General features: G+C 47.1%; 1 protein-coding gene across 2 annotated transcripts in view; it reads left to right on the top strand.

The window, feature by feature from the left end:
• Nucleotides 1–23,199, top strand: part of Rab11fip4 (RAB11 family interacting protein 4) — a 117,989-nt gene that overhangs the window by 26,751 nt on the left and 68,039 nt on the right. For both annotated transcript variants that reach the window (XM_008821623.2, XM_029557906.1), the window contains 2 exons: nt 5,969–6,056; nt 7,169–7,257. In XM_008821623.2, coding sequence (XP_008819845.2) covers nt 6,050–6,056; nt 7,169–7,257 — 96 coding nt within the window. In that variant the 5' untranslated portion in view covers nt 5,969–6,049. Of the gene's footprint in view, nt 1–5,968; nt 6,057–7,168; nt 7,258–23,199 lie in introns of those variants that run through there.

Below are 23,199 nucleotides of genomic sequence, written 5' to 3' on the forward strand. Positions count from 1 at the left end.
ATTTTATTAAAAAAATTTTTTTAATATTTTATTGTTTTTATTTTATGTGTATGAGTGTATTGCCTGAATGCGTGTGAGTGCACCCGTGTCATGCAATGCCTCAGAGCTCAGAAGAGTGAGTCAGATTCCCCTGGAACTGGAATTAAGGATGGTTTGTAGCCACCATGTGGGTGCTGGGAATCAAACCCAGGTCCTCTGCAAGAGCAGTCAGTGCTCTTAATCACTCCATCTCTCCAGCCCCTATTTATTTTATTTTTAAATACGTGTTTTCCCATAGAGGCTGGAAGAGGGCATTAGATGTTCTAAAGCTGGAGTTAAAGAGTTTTGTGAGCTGCCACATGTGGGTACTGGGACCCAAACAGGGTCCTCTGCAAGAGCAGTGAGCACTCTAACTGCTGGGCCATCTCTCCAGCCCATGTGTCCTGGACATTTTGAAGACCATATTAGGAGACTGTAGAATTCTCTAAAGAGTGTCAATATTGAGTAGTTTTTTTTTTTAATTACAAAATCAATACAGTAGATTGAAGCCCCACACCCTGGCTTGTCCTCTCTGTAAGCTGTACTTAGAGCTGGTTCAGTTTTCAAAGCATTTGCCATGCTGTTCAGAGCCACCCCAAGGACTGGCACTCAGGGCCAGTCTGCTCCATGCCTCCGTGGACTGTCAGTTCTGAATGTCTCCGGTTTGATGTACCTGCAGCTCAGGGTAGAACTCAGGATTTCAACTCTATGGATTTCCATCCCCAAACTCCTCCTCTCCACCTTCTCAGTTTCCTGCCCTCTCCAGTTCTGAGGCTTCTTTTCTCTTTCCAGAAAGCTCGCCCCCCTACTCTGCCCCTACCCCTCCTCCATCACCACAGTGTTGGGTACCCATCTGTGATTGTGTGGCTGTTGTTACCACTCAGCTTTGGGACCTGGGCTTGTCTTGTGGGGAAGGGACAGACAGACAGGCAGGCAGACAGACATCGAGAGTGGGGGAAGGACACAACCAGAACATTGTTCTCATTTTGTTTGTCTCAGAAGGGCCCTTCTCCAGCTCTGTCAGAAAGAGGGTTTCTTTTGGAGCCTTTTTCTTCACATCTGCTGCATAGAAAATGTGGAAAAGAAAAACAAATTAGAAAATTCATGTTTCTGTTTTCCCTCGGTTCACTCGGCAGAGTCTCCTTATGTCTTCTGTGTCAGTGTTCAGCTATAGTCAGTGCGAGAGACAGGGTACTGGGGCCTTACTCCAGCTCTCCCGGAGCCAACAGACTTCCCTGATTGGTGTTATTTGTGTTTGGGGGTCTCTTCTTTTTAAGACAGGTCTCCCCATGTAGATGGGGCTAGAACTCCTGATCCTCTTTCTGGAAGTTACAGGCATATGCCACCATGCCCCACTTCCCAGAATTTTATGTTAGCATCTCAGTAACAGATTTTACGTCTGTCTGCAGTCTGTTTGGGATGCTAGCTGGCAACCTTTATTTTAGTAGTACAACACCTCAAAACTAATTTTTCCTCTAATATTCAAATCCTCAAGCAAGGGTTTCCTGAATTGATGCCAGTTTTTCTAGATGAAAAGTAGGCAGAAGACAGACTTGTTCATTCTCTGGTTGGAGCAAGCCCCCAAACATATGATAATAACAATAGTGATCATAAATAGTAGAATTCATTACTGAGGGTTCAGCTGCCTCCTGGTAGTTGTGTGACCTTAACCCTGAATGCCTGAGCTTTCTGTGTTTCCTCACCTGTAAAATGGGAATACCAATCATATTCACAACCCAGGGGCTAGTGAGGCTGAAATAAATCGATACATAGAATGCTTGAACAGAGTTCAGCGTGAAGGCAATTGCCCTGAGTTTGCTTTGATTACTAATAGAAATGGCTAATATTTACTTAGCACCTTGAGAGCCACCTCAAGCTAAGCCCACTCATCTCCCTTGTTCAAGGACGCAGCTGAGCCCTCAGGAAGAAAGAGTTCCTTGGAATCAGCTGGTTTGCAGGGCTGGCATGAGGGAGGAATGGGAGACCAGCTGGGCTCCAAGAGGATCCTGCTAGCAGGCAGTTAGACAGTGGCCACAGTGACGTTCGTTGCATCACAGCATCCTTCAGTCAGCACTAGAGATGTGACCCTGGGCGATGAATAGAGAAAACCAGCCTGAGTTGAAAAGCAAAAGAAGGGGAAGGCTGGTAATTGAGTGGCCATGAAAAGGAAAGATCAGTATTTTACTGACAGTGAAACCACCAGTTCCCCTGGCAGCAAGCTCATGGTCCAGCCGCATGGCCTGTTCCCTCAGCTGTTCCCATGGTTCCCTGGCAGGTCTGGAGCATGTGTTCTCCTCTCAGGGGAGCCAGGGGAGCCCTCAGGACTGCGTGGTGGCCACACATGGTTTGCAAACTGATGGCCAATGGTGGTTATGTGCTGTTCTTTCTGGATGACCTTGAGCAAGCCCTTTCCCTTCCTGGGACTTGGCCTCCTTGCCTGATGAGCAGGATGCATCCTCAGATGTGTTGCAGATTACCAGTGTCAAAGTCAGGCATCCCAAAGCTCTTTTTTTGTGAGTTTTGTGTGTTTGGGTTTTACTGTTGTTGTTTTCTTTTTTTTTGTGTGTGTGTGTGTGTGTGTGTGTGTGTGTGTGTGTGTCTTTTTGAGACAGGGTCTCCCTACAGCCCCAGCTGGCCTAGAACTCACTATGTAGACCAGGCTGGCCTTGAACTCACAGAGATCCTCCTGCCTCTGCCTCCCAAGTGCTGGGATTAAAGGTGTGTGCCACCACACCCAGCTTTGTTGTTTGTTTTTTGAGAGAGGGCCTCTCCTGTAGCCTAGACTGGCCTCAAACACTTGATCATCAGTTCTCCCATTTTGGCCATGTTGAAGCTAGAACCCAGGGCCTTGCACATGCCCCCAGCTCGGAGCTGTTCTCATACACAGGGTATAGAGGAGTTGAATCAGTACTTCACACACACAGGTAAGAGCTTGACTTAGCCCAGGAGAGACCACCCACCTTGCAGAGGGCAGGAAGGCAGTAGAGAGCAACCACAGATACTCTCAGGTCAGTCATACCTGGTTCAGGAACTACCACTGTGGGTGACTTGGTCTAAATGTTTTAACGTCTCTGCACCTCAGTTTCCTCAACTGTAATATGGGAACTATGATAGCTGTTTAATGGTTGTTATGAAATGAGAACTTTGTGTCATTCCTTGGCTCATGGTGAGCCTTCACAGGTCTAGCAAGGATTATTCACCCCTCCCTACATAAGACCTCTAAGAGTCTTAAATAGCCATTGCACCTACTGTTGTGGTCTTGATGGATACTAACCATATGTGATATAAGAATGTACAAATTACAGGGATGACCTATAGTGTGCACAGCACTACTCTGGGACTGATACTCTCAAGAGTAGCTGTAGAGAAGGGAGGTCATAGCAGTCATAAGCCCCTAGTTGCAGCATCTCTGTGATCCAGCCCCTACCTGCTCTGTGCTGGCTTTCCCAGGAGGCAGAGGATGAACAGCCTGACCCAGTGATATCCTTGGCCCCTAATCATCAGGGACCCAGGGATTAAAGACTTCTAGTCTATGAATTACAGAACCCGCTGTTTTTCAGTGCATACAAGGATGGGGCTTTTCTACAGTCACTCAACACAGTTACCCTTGACTTGTACCAAAGATAATTAAGCATAACCCCTGACCTTGAAGAGGGCTATGAGATGGAGGTCCTAGAGCCTGGGAAATGCAGGGTGTCCAGGCTCTTGCCTGCATTTATAGACTCCCTATAATGTCAGGGAGGAGACAGCAGGAAGAGAGGAGGACAGCCAGCTGGGGCTGTGGGTGAGCTTACCCAGAGCCTGCAGGTGGCACCAGGGCATTACTATTCTTAGAAGCCACATCACTGCCTGGCAGTGTCAGAGGCTTCTGTGGTGGTGGTTGGGGTGGGGGGAGTTACCTGAAATTCTATAGCCCCATGGGGGATTAGGGGAAGGGTCTTGGGCTTCCACACCTGTACCAGTTGTGGACAGTACATGGGGCCGAACCTCTGCCACAGCATCTCACCCTCAGAGTTGGGGATGCATGGATGCAAAGGATGGTCCACCAGGTTCCAGAGCATCTCAGAGAAGATACTGCATAGCCCCTCAGTTATCCCTCAACTCCAGACTCACAGCAGAGTGGAAAATCAAGGCCAACTGGAATGGAGGCACAAACACAGTCACCACGCACAGGGAGGGAGAAGTGGCTGTGGTGGGGGCTCTGTTCACTGCTCATCTTCTGAAGCCCACCGTGTTCAGCCCTTAATGCCAGGCTACTGCAGTGGCCAGGGCCTCAGATGCCTGCTGCAACTGTCATTCTGGACAAGCATCTTGTAGATGTGCAGGAAAAACAGTCTGTGAGCATATGGGTCTGCCCAGCTGCCTGTGCTTTGGTGCATGTGACAGGCAGCGTAGGAAGAAGGGCAGAGATCCCTTTCCTGCATGCTAGGTCTGCGTTCCCAGAGTGCTCTCATGCCCAGCATCCTCAGCCCAACTGGAGAGAATTCTGGAAAGAGCTTATCTTTGTTGTGTGAAGCTTTTCCTGGGAAAGATATAAACAAGCACCTGTCCCCTACCCCCTCAGCACACCAATGACAAACCAAGGTATGATTACATGGGGAACCAATTAATTTATTGGCCTTACTCACAGCGCATGGGTGAGGGGTTACTTACAGGAGTCTAAGTAACCCCAAAGCAGCTTCACCATCAAAAAGTTACTCCAGCGTGGATGACAGCCTCCCTATAGCTGTTATAGATGGAGCCCCCCCCCACCCCTTTCACGTCTCCTTCCAGAGTCTAGATACTCTAGCATCTCCTGGAGGCTGGGGGGCCACATAGGGTAGAATTACATACAGTGAGCTGGGAGTTATAGAGGAAAGAGCTGGAATCTCAGGTAAAGATCAGTGACCTTCCCCATCCCCCTTCTATAAGGAAATGCCAACAGTCAACAAGGCCTGATTTTAGGGGTCTCTTGCAAGTAGTCACAGCTCCTCTAATGGAGACCACGGCTATTTCGCTCAGAAGTTAACACTGTAACAATTCTGACCTTGCTGTGCTATAGATATGATGGTGATTGCTTGAGGGAAGGTGCCTAACAAGGGGCATGTGTGTATGTGTGACTATGCATATATGTCTGTGTGACCATTTGTAACTAGCCAGTGGGACCAGCACCTACCACTATCAGCCCCAGCCAGTGTCAGGCAAGTAGGAGACACACAGTGGTCACTTGTTAAATGAGTGAATGAATGAATGTCATGGAGAGGGTGCTGGTGAGGTATAGGCTAATTTAGAAGAAGGCTTCAGAAAGAAATGTCAACTTGGAATGATGGGCTGTAGATGCAGCTTCTTGGCAGCATGCTTGCTTAGCCTGCCCAAGGCCCTGGGTTCATTCATTCTTCAGCATTACATAAAAATGGGCTTAGTGGTATGTACCTGTAATCCCAACATTCTGGAGGTAGAGACAGACGGATCATAAGTTCAAGGTTATCCTTGTAATTTTGAGGCTAGCCAGAGACATATGAGACCCTGTCTCAAATAAATAAACAAATAAATAAAAATAAGCAATGTTCTTAGCTGGACATGGTGGTACCTGTCTGTAATCCCAGCATTTTTGTAGACTGAGATGGGAGCATAGAGAATTCCAGGCCAGCCTGGACTACATTGCTAGACCCTATCTCCAAAGCAACCTAGTAGCAGAGTGTTGGCTGTCAGCATGCTGTCTCTGGGACTGGGTGTAGAGAAGCCTGGTAGACTGCCCCCTGCTCGCTGAAGAGCCCAGTCTGCTTTTCCTCACTTGAATCTTGAACTGAAGGGAATAAAGTGATGCCAGGGGAAAAGAGTAAGTTAGGAACACTGCTACCCTTCTGGCTTAGTGAGACACCCCCCTTTCCATTCTACCTCTGTGCCCCAATGTCCTGGGCCCTTGGGATGTCTTTGGGTACCTCACACCTGTCCTCTTTCCTTCCCACAGGTGGAAAAACTTGTAAAGTGTTTGGACCCCAACGACCTGGGGAGAATCAACTTCAAGGATTTTTGCCGAGGAGTGTTCGCCATGAAAGGTGAGGCCCTCCAGTCCTGACCACCTTGGAGTCCTGTCCAGCTGCACGGGATTCTGTTCAGCTAGAAGGCCAGCATAACTTGGGCACCAGATTGGAATCCCCATAGGAATCCCAGAGCCAAGGGTAGGCCCCAGAAGTGGACTCTGTTTCTGGTAACCTATGGAGGCCGAGAGGGAATGGCCCTGGGCATCCGTAGCTGCTCCAGTTGTGGACAATGTATAGAGCTGTAGGTTTCTCTGAACCACTAGCGTAGCATCCCACCCCAGGGTCAGGGATGCCTAGATCAAGGAATGGCTCTTTATGTTCCTCCCATATCTATCCTCTCTGGAGAACAGCTCCCTGCAGCTTTTTTCCTCTGGCCCTCTCTCTCCCTCTGGATTGACCACAATCCTGAGGAGTTTCTCAGGACGTGTGATGGACTTGCAGCTTTAAATCCAGTCAGGGAGAGGTGGTTTGGGGGATTTCCTTAGTGGTGGAGAACTTGCCTAACAAGTGCAAAGTTCTGGGCTCAGTCACCAACAACGAGAGAAAAAGAGGCTAAATGAAAACTAAATTGAGTTTGAGTGCAGCTGGGCAGACTGGCTGCCTGTCTCTCTCCTCTAGGGTTCTCCTCTTTCCTCACTGCTCTCTGTCCTCTTGGCCTTCCTATTTCCTTCCTTTCATTCCTCATTTCCTTTAAAGGGGCAAGATAAAAATCCCCTTTTCTCTTTTTCTCACATTCAAAGGGTCAGTTTTAAGAAATTTGTAGAAATCAGAATCTGGCAACTCTAACTTCCTGCTCTGCTCCTTGTCCCAAGAAAATGGCTGCGGTCTCCCTTCTTTTGTATCTTGCTGACCCCCCACACACACCCGCCGCCCCCCAATGCAGCCAGGAAAACCAGGTTCGCCCCTCTGTGTGGTTAGGGTAGAGGTCTTCTCTGCAGCTTCCTCCAAGTTCTGGGAAGTGGGAAGGAAGCAAGAATTCCTCAGCAGATATGAGGTATTTGGAGATGTGGGTCACCTGTCTCCTCCAGCCATTCCCTACAAGGCCCATTAGTCCGAAGCAAAGAAGCCATGCAGACTCAGGCTCTGACCTTTCACTGTCGTCTGTCTGTCTGCCTGTCTGCCTACAGGGTGCGAGGAGCTGCTGAAGGACGTGCTGTCTGTGGAGAGCGCAGGGACCCTGCCATGCGCTCCAGAGATCCCAGACTGTGTTGAGCAGGTAAGGTCATGGCCTCGGAGCCTCCCACATCTCTGTCCTTCGTGTTCTACCTCTACTTGGCTTTTGTGGTGTCTGGAAGGACCAGGCCTTCCTTCTAATTGCCGTCTGGCATCAAAGTCAATAAACTTCTTTCAGTGTGCCAGGTGTAGTGGCACATGCCTCTAATCCTAGCTCTAGGGAATGTGAGGCAGGAAGATTGAGGTCAGCCTGGCCTATATAGCAAGTACCAGGCCAGCCAAGGCTACAGAGCAAGACTGTCTCAAAACAAGAGAAGACATGACTTCTGGAACAGGAGCAGTGAGGCCCCTCAGGAAGCCCCAGTGGAGGAATAAGAGCTGGGGTCCTCAAAGAGTCTTCCTCTTCCTTGCTGGTGCTAGGAACAAACGAACCCAGGAAGGAAGTAATGTGAGGTCAGGTGGGCAGGACTGGAATTTTCTTCCTTTCTTCCTGTTCTATCGTATCTGAGCAGATAGGTCCCTGGCTGGTTTTGCTCAAATAACCAATTCCGCAGTGTCTGGCACTTAGTATGGTCACTTCAGACATCAGCTTCAGTTCTGTCTGGTCAGCTGCAAATTTCGAGGCTCCCACCCCTCCCCCAATTTGGTAATTCACTACAACTTAGGGCATTATAGCTACAATTATGCATTATACACAATTATGATTGACATAAAACAACACACTGAGGCATAGCCACATAGAAAACACCCACTAGATGAGGCATGGGGAAGCTTAGCGTGTGTCTGCCCCATCTGTGGGCACTGGCTTCCCAGTGTACCAATGTATTCACCTACCCTGAAACTTTCCAATCTGGTTGTTAACAGTTTTCATAACTCAGGGCCTGCGAGATGACTCAGTGGGTAAAAGCCACCCTGAGGACCTGAGTTTCATCCCCAGGACCCACATGGTGGAGGGAAAGAACTGAATCTCACAAGCTGTCCTCTGACTTCCACTAGTGCACCGTGATACATGCACAAACAAAATAAATAAAAATGTAATTGAATTTTTAAAAAAATTTTATTTATTATTTTTATTTTGTGTATGAGTGTATTGCCTGCATGTATGTTAAGTGCACCCAGGTCATGCAATGCCCATAGAGGACAGAAGAGGGTATCAGATTCCCCTAGAACTAGAGTTATAGATGGTTGTTGTCATGTGGGTGCTGGGAACCGAACCCAGGTCCTCTACAAGAGCAGCCAGTGCTCTTAAGCACCTGTGTTGTGCAATGCTGTGGAGGTCAGAAGAGGACTTTGGATTCCCCTGGAACTGGAGTTAAGGACAGTTTGTAGCCACCATGTGGGTGCTCGGAATCGAACCCCGGTCCTCTGCAAGAGCAGTCAGTGCTCTTAACTGCTGAGCCTTCTCTCCAGGCACTAACCTCTTCTCCCTGGAGGTGGGGGCTGGGAGGGACTGGAAGTGCCAAGTGTGGTCTTTCTCTGACCAGCTCTACCTGCAACTGTCTATGGGTCCCACCCTGAATCACCTCATTGGCATTAACATGGGTGTGGTCAAAGGAAGCAACGAGGAGTAAACGCCATCCCTACCAGGAAATAACAAGGGATTTAGAAGCTCTTTGCCAGAAGTAAAGACCACATACTATCCATTTTTTTCTAATTTATTTTATTTTGCGTTTTCATAATCATTGGCTTTGGTTGACCCTCTGCTTCATCCCCCCCATCTCCCTGCCCCCGATCCCCACTTAAATTCTTCCACTCCCAGTGTCCCCTTCACTTTTATGTCACATGTGTTCTGTTACCCTCCCTGTGTCTCCCTTAGAGCCTGTTTTCCCCTCTCCTGGGCCCCTCTCTAGTCTCCTGGCATCTATGTGCATTCTGTCCCACATACACACGTGCATGCATATACACATGCACACATGTGTGCACATACAGATACATAAATGTGCACACACACACTCGTGTGCACACACAGTATTATTATACCAGTTTTTCTAGCTTCATTCGGCTCTTATCATTGCCCAACAGTGTGTTTGTTATAAAACCTTGAATTATTTTCAATCACAGCTTCATACTACAGAGAAACTTTTAAGATGCACTGGTGACATTTCCAGGGACTCTTCCGGCTAGATGAGGACTATTTTGGATTTTCACCCAAGTCAGCTCCAAAACCTCTTTTCTTCTGGGTAGCACCTCATCCAGAATCCCCTTTCCCCCACAAACAAGTATGTTTTGCATCTGAAAGTGTCCTAAGACCACTTTAGCGATTGACCAGGTTCTTTGGAAATTTCTGGGTGGTAGAGTCCAACCAAGCTGGATCCCATGGGCAGGGCTGGAAGAGGGGAAACCCATGACGGACTATAATGCTGAGGATGGCCTAGCTGATCGTGTTGGAGAAGACCAAGGCTCTGTCAAGACACAAAAGTGCAACAAGTTTAGACAGTGTGATGATAAGGCTGGGATGAAGGCCAGAGGTATTTACTTGGATGAGATGGTTGATTTTGTCGACTTGATTGGACTGAGAAGCACCTGGAGTTTAGAAAACGGCACTTCTGGGTGTGTCTGTGAAGGTGCTTTCAAGAGGATTAACTAAAGGGAGAAGATCTTCCTGAATATATGGGCAGCACCATCCCACAGGCCGGAATAAAAGGGGAAGAAAGAGGAAACCCACTAGCACATTCTCCTCCCTCTCTCTCTCTCTCTTTCCCTCTCCCTTTATTGGCCACCATGAGGTGAGTAGCCTGTGCTACACACTCCTACCACCTTGATACTCTGCCTCACCTCCTTACCTCAGGCCCAAGGCAACAGATGTAGCTGTCCTTAGATTGAGACCTCTAAAACCAGGAGCCAAAATAAACCTTCCCTTCCACTGTTTTCTGGGGTTTCTGCCACAGAGACACGTCTAGCGCGTAGGTCTAACTGACTTTTATTTCCCCTGGGCAGTAGCAGAATAGTGGGTTTTGCAAGGTGGGAATAAGGTAATAAAAAAAAAAACCTGATTTGTTAGTATCAGCTTGCTGTTTTGAAAAGGTTAAGGCACAGGGTACTTCTTTATTATGTCAGCTAAAATTGGCCCTTTTAGGGATTTAGGTAGTATTTCTCTGACTTCCGGGAAGATTACATAGCAACTTAGTTTCGGTCTTAGTGATATGAAACTTCAGCATGAGCAAGCCTGTTTTGGTTTGGTCTGTGCCTAGTGCTAGAGCTCAGCCCATACCACTGGCCTCCTATAAGTTTTATTTAGCAGTTTGAAGGTGGCAGAGATCAACCACAGCATGTTGGGGACATGGTAGGAGTCAGGTGGCCCAGCTTTAGGGTGCTTTGCTCCACATGAGAGCCTTTGGGGATGGCTCCAATCACCCAGGCACGTGCAAGACCAGCAGTGAGGGCTCCAAGCCTACCTTGATGGGCCCAGTGCATATGAGGTCAATGCATGTGGCCATGTGGGCCAACAGAACCAGAACCAGGATAGAGGACTCCCAATAGGGGGCACACAGTGACTCGGGAATCTCTTGGCTCTTTGTGGAGGTTGTGCCATCATCTAAAACAGGGTCTGTGCCTCACTTTAGCCACTGACCAGCCATGCAACCTCAGCGAGTTCCCTCCTCAGCTATAAAGCAAGGCTGGCTGTACCAATCTAGGTCTGATTGAATGAGAAGACAAATCAGTGCTCGGTGATCTCGATGCTTTTTTAATCCCTTTTTGCCCTTGGCTTCCAGTGTTTCAAAATCATGTCAAAATGGAGCCTATGCTGAAAAGCCAGAGACAGAGTAGTGTGAGGCCAGGGATACTCAGGAGCAGGGGCATGTTCCATGGCTCCAGCAACTTTCCTGGCCCCATGCTACCCCTCCAAGCCAGAAAAGATGGCGCATGGAGCGAAGATGAGAAACGAGGATGGAGGAATTGGCCTTCAAGAGGGCATTCTCTGGGAGGCAATATGGTTTTTTCTCTAAAGATCTAGGGGTTCTATGGAGGCAGAAAGACAGGGTCAGTCATCTTAGCAACCCCAGCACTTCCCCTTGTTTCCCATGGGACTGTACAAGGTGTTTGTGGCATTTGGTTTTAAACCTCTCCCAGGCAAATCTCTTTCTGTCCTCCATGCAGGACTGGCCCTAGCACTGGGCTGAGGCAGTATACAGGTGGACACGGTGGACAGCCTTGTTTGTTCTTAGCAGGGCAGCTTGGTGGACCTGGGCTAGTTCCCTCCAGCAGACTCCTGAGTGTCATGGAATGGGGGGAGGAGGGAAGGAGGACATTCCAAGGCCAGCCAGCTAGCCAGCCAGGCATGGTGAACTCTCAGCCCACCTCTGGCTCCTGGAACAGCCAGGGTGAAACCACAGCCCTTCTGAGGCAGGATCTGAGGGATACAGCTGGGGGCAGATTCAGCCCTCAGCACCTTGCTGTGTCCCAAATGTCCCCTAGAGGTCAGCCTGAGACCAAGACCAAAAGTCAGTCAGAGCCTATGGGTTTCCTGTGTGTCCCCAGGGAATGCAAATCTGAGGCGTGGCATGAGGAGGTGAAGGATGGTACACTGATAAGATAGATGCCAGGAATGCAGCCGAGCACCCGAAATGGAGGGAGGTAAACCTTTCAGGATGTGGTCAAGACCTTCAGCATCACCCCTTGAAGAGCACTCTTGAGAAAGTGAAATGCTTTCCTGTTGGCTTCAGGGTGGACATCTTCCATCTGCCCCTTTCCCTGGCCCCGCAGAGCTCCTGATGCTGGGCACTACATAGGGTCTTTGGCCTGGGCAAATCTATTCTGGGTAATTGATGCCTGTGCAGTTCCAGCTCTGGCTTTACCACGTTACCCAGCTTGTATCCTCAGAGCCTACAGTGCCTGCCAAGAGGAAACATCACTGAGGGCTTGGAAGTCCTGCTGTCAATCAGGCTGTTCAGTTTCTTAATCCAGAAAATGCTGGTCTGGTCAAAGGATGCCTAGAAGGTGTCTAGGAATGGTGTCTGCAGGAAGACCCTCCTAAACCCAGCCTGCTCCAAGAACTGCCAGCAGGCCTCCCTTTGTGCATCCCCTAGTCCATATAGTGAGGAGAGCTGGGGAAACATGGGCCCGTAGGCTTCAAAGGCCAGGGGATGCTGGCCAGGGCCTTAGTCACCCTTCAGTAGGCAGTAAGATGAAACCTGACCCACAGCCATTGTGAAATTTTGGATGCTTGATCATCTGCCTATGTAGGCAGATTAACAGGGAACCCATTAACCAAAAAGGTCACCAGGTCACCTGCTCCTCCTGTGTGGCTGCCATGTCAGAATCTGGTGTTATCCTCTACTTAAGGCCAAACCAGAAAGTCACCCATGGCATCCCCACATGCTGCCAGCCTCCAGTCCCCTGCTCCTCATGCACTTTACAGCCCCCTTTCATCACAGTCAGCACCTTCCCAATGTCCTTCTGGATTCCTGCCTTTCTGTCTCTAAAACCCCAGCCCCCAGCCAGAGGGACCGTCCTAAGGATCTGTTCAGACTCTGCCCCCCTTCTGTGACCCTTCTTTCCTGGAATGAAATGTAACATCAGGTCTCACCTGCTTTTCACCATAGTGTATCTCACACCCCAAAACTGGTGACACCAAACCTCTTATTTTATTTAATTTCATTTGATTGTGGATGCATGTGTGAGGTGTATGCACACACATGTGAGCATGGATGCACCTGTGCATGGTAGAAGTCAAAAGAGGAGGTAGGGTGTCCTCCTCTATCATTCTGCCTGTTATTCCTTTAAGGCAAGATCTCTCCCTGATCCTGGAGCTCAAGTTCACCCTGTCTCTGCTTCCCTCAGTATTGGGATTATAAGTGTGGGTGGAATCACACCTATTCTGCTACATGGGTGCTGGGATCTGAGATCTGAACACCTCTAGACCTCATATTGGAACAGCAAGTGCTCTTTACACTGACCCATTTCTCCTGCCCTCCTCTCTTGACTTATGAGAAGGCTGTGATCTGTCTTGCTTCTGGGCCTTTGTATATGGTTTTCACAGACCATCAGTTCTGTCTGCTGATTGTCATGGGATGCCTGATGCTCATTTTTTAGGACTTCCTCAGCATCTCCTTCTTCAGGTGCCCTCTGCCCCAGCCTGGAGGAGGATCTACACCTGGCTTCCTAGGGGCCTGGGCTCTCCACAGCCACTGCTTCAACCTTACTCTCCAAGTGGCTCCATGTGTGCTGTGGAGTGATCGTGACACCAGGTTCCCTCAGGGTGACTGGGCCCTGACAAGGTCCTCTCTTTCACACCAGGGCAGTACCTGCATCTTTGAGTGTTTCTACAAGCATCCTAGGGGATTGGATGTTGAGAATGGAATTACTATAGCAAAGAATGTGCAGATTTTATTTGAAAATAGATTTGTGTTGCTGTTACTGTTTTGAGATAGGATCTCACTCTATAGCCATGGCTGTTTTAGAGTTCATTACATAGCCCAGGCTGGCCTTGCTTCCTTCTGCCTCAACTTCCCAAGTGCTGAGATTACAGATATGAGCCACCAATCCAGCTTAAAACAGAGTCTAATAGGCTGTTCTATTTTTTGTCTTTAATAGATGCATCCAAAATTTTCTCCCAAGAAGACTGTACCAATTATACTTCACCAGTTGTACCAAAGACCATATAATACACAAGTGCTGTTTGCTCCCCTGTCACCAAGCCTACACTTCGCCAATCCACCTCCATCTCCCCTTTCTGTCCTCCCTCCTCACTAGTAACCACTGAGGAAAACTCATTATTATTGTTGACACATATTTTTAAAGTAATTTGAGAATTAACAAAAGCAGTGCAATAATCACCCTTGTTGCTAAGTCTCCCCACAGTAGCCAGTAGATCACAGCAAGCTACAGTCTAACAACCAGTTTTTATAAATAAAGTTTTGGCCTGGCAAAACTTACTTACTTACTTACTTCCAGCACTTGGGAGGCAGAGGCAGGTGGATCTCTGTGAGTTCAAGGCCAGCCTGGTCTACATAGTGAATTCCAGGACAGCTGAGGCTACAGGGAGACCCTGTCTCAAAAAGACAAAAAAATATTTAAATAAATAAAGTTTAAGCCAGGCATGGTGGCTCACACCTTTAATCCCAGCACTTGGGAGACAGAGGCAGGCTGATCTCTGTGAGTTCAAGGCCAGCCTGGTCTACATAGTATGTTCTAGGCCAGCTGGGGTGACAGGGAGACCCTGTCTCAAAAAGACCAATAAATAAATAAATAAATAAATAAATATTTATTTATTGGAACACAAGCACTCCCATTTATTTACATCTTATTTGTTTTCATACTATGATGGCAGAACTGAGTTAACCAGCCCTTGGTATCTGCAGAGGATTGATTCCAGGACCTCCAAAGACACCAAAATCTGGGGTGCACAAGCATCCTATATAACCTTTGTATATCCTCTCTAGGTTCCTTATAATACCTAATACAAGGCAAATGCTATGTAAATATTCATTGCAGTACATTGTTTAGGGAATAATGACAAGGAAACAAGTCTGTACATGTTCAGTGCAGATGTCTTTTCATTGGTCTGTTTGCTGTTGGGATTTAATGCTGAGGATCACCTTGAACCCAGAGCCTTGCATATGCTAAGCATGGGCTCTCCCCCCTGAGCTACAACACCAGCTTTTTTTTTCCTATCCATGGTTGGTTGAATATAATGCAGGACCCAAGGCTAGGTCTGACTATAGTTGCCATAAGTGGAAACTATTTAAAGGATACAAAGTATTAAAGCATGTTTCTCTCTGGGAAGCTCGTTGGGATTGTGTTAGAGTCTGGATTTGTTTGATTGTTTGTTTGTTTGTTTGTTTTAATGTGGGTCTCGGGAATGATCTTGAGACTTGAAAAGCACTTGCTTCTTTTGCAGAGGACCCAAGTTGGGTTCTGGAACGCTCACAATGGCTTGCAATTCCAACTCCAGGGGATCTAATGATTTTTTCTGGTCTCCACAGGCACCTGCACACACACGCACATACCCTTAGTGCTTAGTGGATAAGGGCTTCTGCCGCCAAGCCTGACAGCCTGAGTTCAAGCTTGGGGACCCACACGGTGGAAAGAGAGAACTGATTCCCACAGGTTGTTCTCTGACCTCCACACACATTTGTGACAAATGTGTGCCTGCATAAATACACATACACACACATAAATGTAATTTAAAAATTTGAAAAAAATACCCAGGTGTGGTGGTGCACACCTTTGATACCAGCACTTGGGAGGCAGTGAGTTTGAGTCCAGCCTGGTCTACATAGCTGTCCACAGTCACCCAGTTTTTATGGATGTGTTCATTTTTATTCATTTATTATTTTTAAATTTTTATTTATTATGTGAGTGTATAATGTAGGTGAGGAGTGGGGGACACATATGTGCCATACTGCTTCAAATGTGAAGGTCAGAGGGATAACTCTGTGGAGTTGGTTTTCTCCTTCCAGGGATCAGACTCAGGTCTTCAGGCTTTTACGGCAAGTACTTTTACCGCCTGAGCCATCTCACTGACTCATTTAGTTGTTATTGAGACAGGATCTTGCTGTGTAGCCCAGTCTGACCTTGAACTTGCAATCCTCCTGCCTCTGCCTCCTAAGAACTGGATTGTTTGTGTACCATGATGCCCAACTCTATTTTATATTTACTTCATGTATTTTATTTATTTATTTATTTATTTATTTTTTGTCTTTTTGAGATAGGGTCTCTCTGTAGCCCCAGCTGTATAGCCCCACTATATAGACCAGGCTGGCCTTGAACGCACAATGATCTGCCTGCCTCTGCCTCCCAAGTGCTGGGATTAAAGGTGTGCGCCACAACGCCCGGCCATGTATTTGATTTTAATCCATGGAGTTAGTAGGGAACCAGCTTTGCTTTTCTTCCTTCAGACCTCTCACCACTCCCACACCTTGCCTCACTAGAACCTGAAGCTATTGCAAAGTTGTGCTTAAGCATCCAGCTCTATCCCCAAATACACACAGTGGCAAAGCAAATAGGGTTTGCTGGGGATCTGGATTTCATCTTGAGCCCCAAATGGCTTCAGTTTATATTCAGAGAAGGCTTTGTCAAACCCCATCTTGTCAGAACAAGCCTTTCTATGCCCTGAGCTTCTTTCTAGAACTGGCCTGAGAGAGCTACAGATCCCCCAGTGTTGATCCTAGAGATCCAAGACCACCATCACGTCACTTCATCTATCCTGAAGCATTTCTAAGACCATATATGACAATGGCACTTCTAAGTTCTAAAACTGGTTTTTCTGACAAATACTACTGAGGTTCTGCTGAGCTGTAGATGTTGGGGAGTAGCATCGTGCTTACATATCACAGCAATCGGCAGCAGCTCAGGAGGAGCCATCTTTAATCCTTTCTGCTTCCGTGTGACCCCTATTGATACTGTCTAGGGGTATAAGAACAGGTTCATTTTCTCTTCTGATTAAAGAATTAAAAGACAGGGCTGAGGGGGCTGGAGAGATGGCTCAGTGGTTAAGAGCTCTGGCTGCTCTTGCAGATGATGCGGGTTCAATTCCCAGCACCCACATGGCAGCTAACAACGGTCCATAACTCCAGTTCCAGGGAATCTGAAGCTTTCTTCTTCTGACCTCCTTGGGCATTGCATGATACATGTGCACGTACACACATGTAGGCAATACACTCATATGCATAAAATGAAATTAATAATTTTCTTTAAAAATTTAAAAAAGACAGGGCTGCAGAGATAGCTCAGTGGTTAAGTGCACTGGCTGCTCTTGCAGAGGACCTGGGTTCAGTTCTCAGTACCCACATGGTGGCTGGAGTCTTTAACTCCAGTTCCAGGGGATCTGATACCCTCTTCTGACCTCTGTAGACATTGCATGCATGTGGTGCACTAACATACATGCAGGCAAACACTCATACATACAAAATAAAATTAATTAAAAGGCAGGAAAAGTTTGAAAGTCAAGCAAAGCCAAAGTTCATTCAAAGAGGACTGTTTTATTAGTTTAAAAGAAAAACCCCAGGGCAGGCAAGCTGCAAATTTCAGGAGCTGTCCAGAGGAGGAGAATGGAGGACAGAAGGAAAAAAGCCATGGCATTTGAGTTAAGCCAGCATGGAGGTCAGCCACACTGGGGACAAGCAGCTGGATGGTGGAGAGGGGAGTTTTAGAGAAAACTAGGACGCCCACAGTACCAGAAAAAGCATACTTAGGTTCTGGCCAGTATCTAAAAGAAAGAGATAGAAAAGAGAAAAAGAAAAGTTGTAGCTTTCAGAGTCAGGATTCAGACTCATAGGAACTACATTAAGGGGTGGGTATTCTGGGAAGGAAGAGTACATTACTCGTTAAAGGGATAATTATTCAGTCTCTCTTTAGCGTGGCTTAAGGTGATCCCACCTTCTTAGGTTGGTCCCTTGTCAGGTCATAGGCCAGCACAACTGAATTAACTCTTTCATGTTTTGGGAGTAGCTTGGAATGTTAGGTCTCTGCCCAGGCCAGAGATTCCATCCTTTAAAAAAAAAGTCTCACTATGCAGCCCTGGCTAGCCTAGAGCTGTCAGTGTAGACTATCAGCCTGGCCTTGACCTCACAGAGATCCACCCGCCTCTGCCGTTGAGTGCTGGAACTGTAGGCTTGTGTCACCCATACCTAGTGATTTCACCCTCTTGACCAAAAGGAAATAGTTTTCACTAATGGGCCTTTACTGCTCACTGCTGTGTATCACTGTCTTGATTTCTGTTTCCACATGTGCTTTCTCAAAACAACAAAAAAGCAAAAACCCCATTTCATCTTAAGGTCCAGGGCTTATAGAGGGGAATGAAAAGATCCTCAATTCATCTTTGGGAAGTAAGCAAACTCTGATTGGGCCTCAGACAGCCAGCCAGAAGCAGCACAGGAGTTGAGGCCCTGTTTGTTCATTCCCTCCCCCTGGGCTGCCCTGGCCATTTAGCCCCATATCTCTTGCTCTAACAATCCCCTGAGAAGTCTGAGATGAACTGGCCAGAGCCACCCCTCCCAGGACAACCCCACCGTGATACTCAGATGCCTGGGCATCTTTACAACAGACTCGTCACAACAGGTGTCCATGAAGCTATTGGGAGTGGGTGCTTAGGTCCCATCTTTCCTGAGCTGGGCAGAGGGAGATGGGGTGGGGTTGTCCTACACAGACAAAGCTTGTTCTGGTCTCCTTTTCATTCTGTGAACCAGCCATTTCTACCTGCCAAGTCCCTTATCAGTAAGCTAAGTGAATGTCTGACACAAGCACCTGTGGACAAGCATGCCACACCTGAGCAAGCTCAGCACAACAGGGAAGAGGTTAGCCGACAGACACAGCACAGCCTAAACCTATGCTTCTCCGGCCTGGCTACACATTGGAATCTGGAAGCAGCTATCAAAAAAACAAAACAAAGCAAACACAGGCATGTGGGTCCCCATGAAGATTCTCATTTAATGAGTCATCTAATATTTTTTTAAAGCTCCCTTGGTAATTCTAATGCAAACAGTGTCTAAACCAGAGGTCCTCAAGCTTTGAAGCATATTGGAATGATCCGGGTGCTGGTAAGAGTCTCTATGTCCAGTCTAGACTAGAAAGAACTGGCCTCTGTATTTTGAAGCCCCCTGAGCAATTCCATGAAGCCAGGTCTGCACCAGGCTGTGGACTGGCCAGTTCCAGTGAATGCTTTCCTTAAGTATAGAAGTGAAGGCTAGACTGAGAAGAAGAGTCTCGTCCCTTGAAAATGGCTAGTGCCTGGCATTGATGCCTTTTTAAAAATGTTCTTCCGTAGCCTAGAAGACATCTGCTAGCCATGGTTTGGGACTATACACTGGCCAGAGGCATTCACAGGCCCTATAGAACAAGCAGTGCATGCTTAGTTAAGGCAGGGAGTATTCCTGGTATCCACTGAGCCGGCACAGACTGACCTATGGGAGAGTCTAGATCCTTGGAGAGAAAAGGTCCTGCCTGCTGGGAGGGGGAGGAGAGGAATTTTTCTCTGGCTTTTTTATTTGAGAATTTTTTAACTTTTAGAAAAGTAATAAGAGCAAAAGAACAAACATCTTTGGATTCAACATTCAGCATGTTGATGCATTTACATTCTCTGCCCTTGATCATGTGTGTGTAGTTTGGGTTTTTTTTTGTTTGTTTGTTATTTTCTGGGTTTTGTTTGTTTGTTTTAGTAGACTATATAAAAGTTAGTTGCAAATATTATGATGTTTGATTTGATTCTTAAATTTGTTGTTTGTTTGAAACAGGATCTCAGGTAGCTAAGGTGAGCCTCAAACTCTCTAGGTAAAGAAAGATAACCTTGAACTCCTGAGCCTCCTGCCTCCTCCTTCTGAGTGCTAGGATTATAGGTGTGTGTCACCTAACCAGGCCTTGATTACTAAATTCTTGGCCATCCTTAAGGCCAACAGCCTTCTCCCACACAACCATAATACTCTTGTCAGCTGCAGGACATTTAATACGCACACATTATCTAACATAAACTGTTTTCACATTTCCCCAGTTCTATGTCTTCTGCTTCCTTCCATTTCCATGCCCAGATCTAAGCCAAAATCATACAATATGTTCAGCTGTCATGTCTCTTTAGCTTGCTGCAGTCTAGAATATTCCCAAGCCATTCCCCACCTCCTTTGGGCCAGATGCTGAGGATTGTTGTGGTGGGGCCATGTCTCCCTCTCTGGGCTGAGATGAAGACACTAGAGTAGCTATCTTTCTCTGGAGAAAACCGTGAGACAGCTCTAGTAACAGGGAAACTCTCTCTAGGTCTTTTGGTGGCTTATCTGAGGTACCATAGGGATAGAATCTAAGAATCTGTAACATGGTGGATGATGCTTTTGCAGATATGTGCTTGAGGGAGGTCCTAGCCTGGCACCACACCCTTTAGTTCAGTTGATCCCTCTGCCCCAAGAATGGGTCTCTCTTAGTAAGCGGCACCATCTCCCCTACTAGTTGCTGAAGGGGTCAGTTGTCATTAATCAGTCCATCCTTCCCTTCCTCTTTCCCTTCCTGCCCTTCTTCCTCAATTCCTCATCTAGAGCATTGCAAGGGCCGGTTAGATTTATTTCAGAATATGACCTGAGCCACTATGCCTTTCTCATTCATGCAGCACCCAAAGCTGCATCCCAATCTGTGGCCAACACACTTGCCTTTCTGTGATCAATCCTTCATACAACTGCTTTTTGTCTGGACCCTTAAGTCAGGACCTAGAACTTGTCAAGGGGGAGACACAGCTCCACTCTGCCCATAAAAGCCTAAGGAATTCCCCTCATCTTTTAGGGACCTCAACTCAGGCCAAACTGGGATTTGTGGCTTTGATACAGAAAAGAATTTCAGGATGAGCCAGTATAAAACAAAGGTTATGTTCTTTTTTTAAAATTTATTTATTATTTTTATTTTATGTGTATGAGTATATTGCCTTCATGTATGTAAGTGCACCCATGTTGTGTGTAATGTCCACAGAGGTCAGAAAAGAGCACCAGATCCCCTGGAACTGGAGTTATGGATGGTTGTTAGCCACCACGTGGGTGCTGGGAATTAAACCTAGAGCAGCCAGTGCTCTTAACCTCTAAGCCATCTCTTCAGTCCACTCATAGTCTTTTTAAACATTTTAAAATTTTTATTTGTTTGTATTTTATGTGTATGAGTGTTTTGTCTGCATGTATGTAAGTTTACCTGTAGAGTCCAGAAGAGGGTGTCAGATCCCCTCGACCTGGGGTTAAGGGCAGTTATTAGCCAACCATGTGGGTACCACTCAAACCCAGGTCCTCTGCAAGAGCAGCTAGTGTTCTTAACTGCTGAGCCAACTCTCCAGTCCCCTGTATCGTCTTTGTAATAGTCATATATAGGATTTTGGTGTAGTTTGAAGCTATTATCTTCAAAGGTTGCTAAGAAACCTAAATGAGATCTTAGGATGACTCCCGAGTGGCACATGACAGGACTATAGTTGATAAGATCACAAAGATACAAGAAAGTAGGGTATCTTCACTGTAAACAAAGTTAGCAACCTTGTTTGAGATTCCCAGAATGGAATGCCCTCCATTCCCAGAATGGAATGCCCTCCCCAAGGTCGCATACATTCCCGCCTTAAGCTGAGTCACTGCTATTTTAGCATAGAATGTCTGTATATGAAAGGAGTATTAACACCGTGCCAACAAACCCCACAGCAAATGCTTGCTTCTCAGCTGGTGAATGTTAACCAGGCCCTGGAGAGGGGCTCCTTTCTGCTCCAGGTCTCCGTCATTTCCATCTTTCTACCTTGTTCCAGTGACTACTTTTCTAATAACCAGAGTCCTAGGCCAAGCTCTTGACTCCCAACAAATTAGGTCTGACCACTGGCCCCAGAAATCAAACAGAAAAGTCATGGCAGAAAGGCAGGAAAGGACTGTACTCAGTTGAGCCATACAGGAAGATGGTGGAGAGAAAGCATCTCAGCCGGTCTTCAGGAGGCCGCCCTGAGCTTTCAGTTAAAGTAAAGCAAGAAGTGGGCTAGGAGAAGAGGTATTTGGTAATCAGTCTTGATCAAACTGATCTGGCTGATCATAATCTCAGCTCTTGTTTTGGGAGGTGGTTTCAGAGTTGTCGCCCTGCCCCTGTTTGCTTCTACTTAATGTGGGAGGGGCAGCTTCAGTTTCCATCCTGGGGTAAGGCTCCTGCTGGGGACAGTTTCATTATGAAGTAATCTGTCTGTGAGACTCTGTAGAATTCAAGGGGACTGCAGGTTTAGGACAATGGCTGGAGACTTCTAAAGGCTGCTCTAGGGGTCTGGAACAAGACATTGTAAAAGCAAAAATTCCCTAGTTATTTTTATTGTGGAACCTTCAGTCTTGAAGGGGGACAAGATAAGTTAGATAAAGTAGGGCTTAGAATGATTAACACGCTAATGGGCGGGATTGAGTAGGAGTTTACTCCAAAGTTTTTCTGTTGTTTTTTGGGTTTTTTTTTTTTTTTTTTTTTTTTTTTTTTTTTTTTTGCACCGGGGGGGCTTCCCCAGGCTGGCTTCTGAGCTGAAATATAACTCCTTTTCATCTCCAATGCCATTTCCTCTCTGAGGGAGGCACTGATTCTAAGCAGGAGGTCTGTTTGATCTCATCTTGGAAATGTAATTCCACTGGGCTCCCAAAGTTTTAAGACTACGGAGGCAGATATAAAATGAAGGTTTTTAACCTCCCATCTGGCACCTGTGAGGCCCAGGTGAAGAGTCGGGACTCTTGGCAACCCAGCCTCCGCATCTCTGTTACAATCTTGCTTGAATAAAGCCCTCACCCCTAACTCGGACTCCATCCTATGGGTTTTGATTCTGCCTGAACCTTTGACCCTAGCCCCTACAGCCTTCTTGTGGTTCTCAATGTTTAGCTACACTGACCTTTTCTATTTTCCTCAAACTGACATTCACTTTGGACCCCTGAGCCTTTGCCTTGCTGCTCCTCCACCAAGGACCCTTGTCCCACTGTCCTTTGTACAGCCTCCCTCTCTGGTCAGGTGCCAGCACTAGTGCCACCTCCTCAGAGAAGCCTTCCCTGATCACACTCTCTCAACTTCCCTGCACACTCTAAATGCCCCGTATCCGGTCATTGTCCAGTACCCTGTCACTGTTGTGCACCCTGTCACCACCCCATACCCTAGTCATGTCCATCACACTGTATACTGGTTTCTCCTGTCTCACTTGTCTCCCCACTAGGCTCTGGGGGAAGGGGGGTCCCAGGACCTTGCCTGGGTCATTCACTCTGGGCCCCTAGCACCCAGCACTGTACCTAGTGCACAGCAGCTGTTGGAGCATATTGATTGCACAAGTGAATGGATGAATCCCAGATGGGAAGGTGACCTCTGTGTCAGGGAAAGTTAGGGGACCAGCTCAAAGGCCTCCAAGCTTTTACCATGCCTACGTGCTTCTGAAAGAAGTCTTAAAAAGTACTGGGATGCCGGGTGTGGTGGCGCACGCCTTTAATCCCAGCACTTGGGAGGCAGAGGCAGGCGGATCTCTGTGAGTTCAAGGCCAGCCTGGTCTACATAGTGAGTTCCAGGACAGCTGGGGCTACAAGGAGACCCTGTCTCAAAAAGACCA

The sequence above is a fragment of the Nannospalax galili genome, unplaced genomic scaffold (genome assembly GCF_000622305.1).
Source record: "Nannospalax galili isolate Female #2095 unplaced genomic scaffold, S.galili_v1.0 scaffold8, whole genome shotgun sequence".
In the NCBI taxonomy this organism is placed as follows: domain Eukaryota; kingdom Metazoa; phylum Chordata; class Mammalia; order Rodentia; family Spalacidae; genus Nannospalax; species Nannospalax galili.